General features: G+C 38.8%; 1 protein-coding gene across 1 annotated transcript; it reads right to left on the minus strand.

The window, feature by feature from the left end:
* Positions 1-2,091: 2,091 nt before the first annotated feature.
* LOC135087346 (uncharacterized) lies at positions 2,092-5,893 on the minus strand. Its single transcript, XM_063982135.1, has 3 exons — positions 5,283-5,893; positions 4,904-5,021; positions 2,092-3,952 (listed from the first exon to the last, which is right to left on the minus strand). Exons 1-3 carry the CDS (start codon positions 5,889-5,891, stop codon positions 3,924-3,926), a joined length of 756 nt encoding a protein of 251 aa, XP_063838205.1. The 5' UTR covers positions 5,892-5,893; the 3' UTR covers positions 2,092-3,923.
* Positions 5,894-6,950: the final 1,057 nt, after the last annotated feature.

Genomic DNA, 6,950 nt, shown 5'->3' on the forward strand with positions numbered 1-6,950 from the left:
ATAAGATCGGAAACTGAACAGAGTGATGCGGCAGGTACAAAAGACACTTAACTTCAGTGATATTCTATTTATTGAGAAGATAATTTACAACCATGTGCACACACTTGAATGGTAGGAAAAAGAGACCATAGAGAGGGGCCATAGAGCATACAACGCTTCTGGGTTGCCAGATATCGTTATTACATTTTTACCATACACCCGCCCCATTGAAATTACATTTCAATCTTCAAACAAAGAAGTTAAAGTTCTAACATTACAACTTACATTTTGCAATATAATACTTTAGCAATGAAATACACCTACAGAAATGCACTTACCAAGAAAGAGATTAATTAAGGTAAGTAAGTTCAACAAACCTAAGCGCTCTTGGCGTCATACATAAGTACAAGCTCTTGGCATCATACATAAGTACACAACCATACGGTGTCCTACGAGCTATAATAGCCTACCAGTTACATACTAGTAGTAAACAAGTTTTACTTATTGTAAATCCTTTAAATATAACATGTAATTATGTATACAATATTTAGTTTAATACACAAGATAGTATACACTCATAGTGTAGAAACAAATCAAACTATGTTTTTAATAATGAAAGTTAAACAAATGCATAATTAACCTTTTAACTTTTACAGTTTAGACAGTAATTATAAAATTACATTTATCAGTTCTTAAGTTAATTATTTTGCTCAATAGGCAATGGGACTATTTTTGTAATAGGTCGAGAATACAAACCAGTTTTAGTTTTTACAACAACAGCTCGAATATGATTATCTTTACCTTTATATAATTCAACTACACGACCCAATGGCCAATACATTGGTGGCTGATTATCATCCCTTAATAAAACAATAGTAACTATTTAACATTAAATCTGGGTTTTCTTTGTACCATTTATACCTCATTTGTAATGTATTTAAATAGTCAGTCTTCCAACGCTTCCAGAAGGTTTGCCGTAGCTTACATATTTGTTGATATACATCCAATCTATTATCAGGAAATTCTGCAAAATCACCCTCTGGAAACGAAGTCAGACTGCTCCCAATTAAAAAATGAGCAGGCGTGAGACACTGCTCATCACCATCCAAGTCTCTCAATGGAGTTATTGGTCGACTGTTTACAATAGCTTCAATTTGAGTTAAGAGAGTATACAAATGTTCATAACAAAGTACAGTGTGTCCTAACACTCTCTTTAAATGATGCTTTACAAGTTTTACAGAGCTTTCCCATAACCCGCCCCAATGAGCTGAATGAGGAATTATAAACCGCCATTCAATACCTTCTGAAATTACATAATTTGAAACTTGTTCAAAATCGTTCTTAAACATGTTGAATAACTCATGAAGCTCATTTTTTGCCCCATGAAAAAGTAGTACCATTATCACTGAATATTTTAGCACATTTACCTCGTCTAGAAATGAATCTACGCAATGCATTTAGAAATTCCTTAGTAGTGAGATTCGACACTAGTTCGATATGAATAGCTTTAGTACTCAAGCACACAAAAAGGCAAATATAACCTTTAGTTATAATAGGTTTCCTTATACGAGCAACTTTGACAAACAGCGGTCCAGCAAAATCTATGCCTGTGAACAGAAAGGGTCGAGAAGGTTGTAATACGACATTTGGGTAGGTCAGCCATTATTTGTGAAGCAGTTTCTGCCTTAAACCTGTAACAACGTACACACTTGTGTATGAAATGACGCACAGAATTTCGAGCGTTTAGCGGCCACACAAATCTTCGTAAACTGGACAAAGTCGTCTGCGTTCCAGCATGCAACAACCTCTCATGCTTATACCTAATCAACAAGTCAGTGACATGACAACGTGCTGGCAGTAGCAATGGAAATTTTTGATCAACAGGGATATCAGCATAACGTAAACGACCACCCACGCGCAACATTCCTTCGCCATCTGAAAATATGTTTAAAAACTTCAAAGACTTAGAACCTGAACCAAGTTCCGAGGAAACATTACCATTAGCATTTTTTTGAAAATGAGCATGCTGCACGCATTTGATGATACAACTTGATGCTTGATTAAGCTCCTTACTTGTAAGAAATTCAGTGATTTTAGATTTAGCATTTTTCATATTGTTAATAAATCGACGTACATAAGCCATGACTCTAACCAATCGACTCCAAGACGAATATCTCTCAAATAATTCAAGAAAATCGTTTTTAGTCTCCTCAAAGGTAGGTAGTGCTACACTTGGCATGTCATTACAAGTGTCAACACCCACTGAGTCATCCTGAGAAAACACTTGAGGTGAATGAAGCCAAGGTGAGTCACTTTGAAAAAGCCAGTTAGGTCCATTAAACCATAATTTGCAATTGGAAAGATCCTGTGGTTCCAAACCACGTGAAGCCATGTCAGCAGGGTTCTCTGAAGACTTTACATGAAACCAATTGTCTTTAGGAGACAAATTTTGTATTTGGCCAACTCTATTCGATACAAAAACATCTCGTCTAGCGGGATCACTCTGTATCCAACACAGGGTAATCATGGAGTCAGTCCAATAGAATGAGTTCTCAGAACTAATATTTAAAGTCTTGGAAACAGTGCTCATAAGCTTAGCAAGCAACAGTGCAGCGCAAAGTTCTAACTTAGGCAGAGTGACAGGTTTGAGAGGAGCAACTCTTGTCTTCGCACATACTAAGTGGACTGTAGTTTTTTCAGGACAACTGCAGCGGATGTACACGACGCAGCCATACGCCTTCGTGGAGCTATCTGCGAAGCCATGAAGCTCAACCCTCTCTGCGTCAGTATTAACCATGAGACGAGGCACTGAAATGACATTCAAGCATTCAAGATTGGCACAAAAAAATTTCCATTTAGATAAAATAGCGTCAGGCACCTCAGAATCCCAGTCAACGTTTGCCTTCCAGATATCTTGCATTATCAACTTAGCATAGACTGTAACTGGAGCAATAAAACCCAAGGGATCATAGACCTTAGCAATATCAGACAAAATATTTCTTTTGGTATGACTAGTGGAAGTATATTTAGGTACCTCGACCTGAAATTTATCTGAGTTTGGCTCCCACTTCAAACCTAGCGTTTTAATACAAGAACCTTCTTTATTGTCAAAGGAAAAATGACATTTTTCAAGTTTTTCAGGAGGAAATTGCGACATTAACATTGAGCTATTAGAGTACCATTTGTGCAATTCAAACCTTCCTTTAGCTAACAACTCTTGCAACTCATTTATGGTATTTAATGCAGAAGAAAGATCATTCTCGCCATGCAAAATGTCATCAACGAAGGTACTTTGAAGTAATGCCTTAGAAGCAGATGGAAAATTATCACCTTCATCCTCAACCAATTTCACCAATGTCCGTGTAGCAAGGTAACTGGCTGATGCTGTTCCATATGTAACAGTATCCAGCTGAAGACACTGTATATCATGCGATGGATCATCTCTCCACAGGATGCGCTGAAGTGCTTGATACTGAGGTTTCACTCGAATTTGCCTGTACATTTTAGTTATATCAGACACAAAAACATAAACATAGGTACGAAATCTCAGAAGTATGGTAAACATGTCAGGTTGAACAACAGGACCCACAAGAAGTACATCATTTAAGCTCAAGCCCGTAGAAGTGGGTTGAGAACCATTGAATACAATCCTAAGCTTGGTAGTAGAGGAACTTTCCTTCAAGACAGCATGATGAGGCATGTAATATTCAATTTCATCACTTTTGTGTGGATTTATATGAACAAAGTGAGCATGGCCAAGTTTAAGAAATTCCTCAATAAAAGCTTTATAGGCCTTAAAAAAGTCAGAATTATTTTGGAATTTTTTCTCCAATGACATAAGACAACGAAAAGCAACATTGTAAGAATTACCTAGTTTTGGTAGAAGTTCTTTGTTTATTGGCAAATCGACATGATACCTTCCTTCTTCATCCCTGGACACAGAATCAAGGTAGCTCTGTTCGCACCTTTTCTCCTGAAATGACAACATATTATCATTAGGCATTTCTTCTAATTGCCAAAATTTTTTAATGTCGTTATGTAGGACAGACAAATGACATTGGCTTTTTAAACCTGAAACATGTTGACCTACCACAGACAATTCACCACAAAATACCCAACCAAATTCAGTATTTATTAATGTGGGCATATTTGGACCTAGATCGATCTTGCCTTCTCGAAGACATTTTGCAAAACATGAAACACCAAGAATCATATCAATGTCCTTAGATATATTGAAATTAGGGTCAGCTAAATGCAAATGCATGAGAGATGGCAGTGCCTTTAGACACATTGACCATTGGTAAAGGATCAGTAATAAAATCTAACACACCAAATTCTGAACAATATTTAAAATCAGAACAGTTAGAATAAACTGATAGTGCAACTTTATGCTTTATTTTACAAGTATGACCTCCCACCCCCGCCACAGTTTGACTAGCATCTTCAAAATTAACACAGTACAATTTATTAGCAAACGCAGAACTAATATAATTCTTTTGGCTACCTATGTCCAAAAGCACAGTGCAGTCATATCGCTTACCATCACTGTCACACACATTCACTAATGCAGTGGGCAGAAGGGACACTTGACATACAGAGGTACTTTTTTGTGTAACTATTGAAGATGTCATTACAACATTACTCGGGGAATTGATGTGAGAATCATTTGAAGTAGAGCTACGGGCAGAAGTCTCATTACATGTCTGCGAATCAAGATGTAATAAGTGATGATGCTTTTGTAAACACTTTTTACAGACAATATTGGATGTGCAATTGCTAGTACAATGTTTATCTGATAAACAAACAACACACAAATTAGTTTTGTTAACAAATGTCTGTCTGTCATTGGGACTTAATTTAATGAATTTAAAACACTTGTAAGTTGAGTGATTTTTGTTGCAGTACAAACAAGAAAATAACTTACCATTTGCATTACTGCCGCTGCCAACAGTCACATGACTAGTGCTTTTTGCCGGAGGCACAACCTTTGTAGTGCTCACTGCTTCATCACGGCATAGCATATCTAATGCTTGGCAGCGCTGCTGTATAAAGTTAAGAAATTGTTGCAAACTAGGGAAATCACTGGAATCTCTTTGCAATTCAAAGTCACGCAAAGAACTGTAATCAATTTTTGTTGACAAAATATGTATGAGAATAATATCTTGCAAGTTTGAAATATTCAGTGATAATAGTGAGTTATAATACTGCATAAAATCATTTGTTAATTGTCTTAGTGTATAAGATTTACCATTGACTTTATGTAAAGACAAAATGTGTTGCAAATGATAATTAGCTATAAGAACCTTATTGTCATATCTTGATGTAATCGCAGACCATGCCTTCACGTAGTTTTCGTTCGTACATTCCAAAGTCGTAACCAAAGAGGCAGCTTCGCCGACCAAACACGACTTCAAGTAATAGAACTTCTGCACGGGACTTAAATCTTCATTTCCGTGTACCATAGTGACGTATAAATCCTTGAACGACAGCCAGTCTCCATAACTTCCACTGAACTTGGGCAACGATATCTTGGGAAGATTCGGTTTATGCTGGTGCTCTTGCGTCGATCCGGAGTCACTCGCCGATGAGTTACAATGATGCTTCAGCGCCTCACGACGTTCACGAATGTCAGTTAGTATTCTTTGACACCTTGACTCGATTTTCGATCCCTCAGCGGTCTCTGAAGTATCCATCGATTCCAAATTGAGATTGACGTCCTCCAATCTCGTAAAAAGACTGCTAATTCGTTCGGCGGCAACATCCAACATGGCGGTGGATTTTACGGTAGAAATGTCCCCCAGCTCATTTTCCACAAGTGATATGCGGCCTTTGATGTATCTTCTCACATTTATCAATTTTTGCTTGTCTTGATGAGCAAAATCACTGCTGGTATCCTCGCCGGTTAGGGGCATTTTGAAAGCACGCAATATGTGGTATGCAATGCGTTAACGTCACCCCGGGCCGGCAGCACACAACACGAAAAAAACTGCTTTAAGTACAGATTCTCAGTACAGACTCCTGCATCCAGCTCTGAAGGACCATGAACAGAGTGATGCGGCAGGTACAAAAGACACTTAACTTCAGTGATATTCTATTTATTGAGAAGATAATTTACAACCATGTGCACACACTTGAATGGTAGGAAAAAGAGACCATAGAGAGGGGCCATAGAGCATACAACGCTTCTGGGTTGCCAGATATCGTTATTACATTTTTACCAGAAACCGAACAAGATATCGATTGTCAGCGTCTCATTAAATACATACTTAACGGGTGGCCAAAACATAGGCGCGATGTAAATCACAAAATTAGTGTTTTTTGGTCATACAAGGATGAACTTCACTACGTAGACGGTATAATCTTTAAAGGGAATTGCATATTTATTCCGCGTCAGTTGCGCTCGGAGATGCTCCGCCGGGTGCACGAGGGCCACCTGGGCATCGAGCGCTGCAAGCGGCGCGCGCGCGAGGTGATGTTCTGGCCGGGGCTGGCGGGCGCCGTGGAGCGCGCCGTGCGGGGCTGCGCGGCGTGCGTGCTGCACGCGCCGCGGCCCCGCCGCCAGCCGCTCGAGCCGCACGCGGTGCCGGCGCTGCCTTGGCACAAGCTGGCCTCCGATATATTTGAGTACAAAAGAAAGAGGTACATTATTCTCGTAGATTATTTTTCCAATTTTGTTGAAGTACAAGAATTGACGGGAATGAGTAGTAAGCAAGTTATAAATTTTATGACGTCACAGTTCGCCCGACACGGTATACCGGCTGAGTTACAGACAATGGACCGGCGTACGGTTCGAACAAATTTAAACAGTTTTTGAAGGAATGGGAAGTGCGTCATGTCACATCGACGCCTTATTATTCACAGTCGAACGGCAAAAGCGAGAGAACTGTTCAAACTGTAAAAAATATGTTAAAAAAGTGCATAGATTCAGGTCACGATTTTAATTTCAGTTTATTAAATTATAGGGCGACACC

This window comes from Ostrinia nubilalis (genome assembly GCF_963855985.1).
Source record: "Ostrinia nubilalis chromosome W unlocalized genomic scaffold, ilOstNubi1.1 SUPER_W_unloc_1, whole genome shotgun sequence".
Lineage (NCBI taxonomy): Eukaryota > Metazoa > Arthropoda > Insecta > Lepidoptera > Crambidae > Ostrinia > Ostrinia nubilalis.

What these genes read in the sequence shown, in the direction of transcription:
- LOC135087346 (XM_063982135.1), bottom strand. Translation starts at nt 5,891, where the DNA reads ATGCCCCTAACCGGCGAGGATACCAGCAGTGATTTTGCTCATCAAGAC. An exon ending in CATCAAGATATGACAATAAG is followed by an intron (nt 5,022 to 5,282) that starts GTTCTTATAGCT and finishes AACTTTATACAG; the next exon opens with CAGCGCTGCCAAGCATTAGA. An exon ending in CAGCGGCAGTAATGCAAATG is followed by an intron (nt 3,953 to 4,903) that starts GTAAGTTATTTT and finishes TTGTCATTTCAG; the next exon opens with GAGAAAAGGTGCGAACAGAG.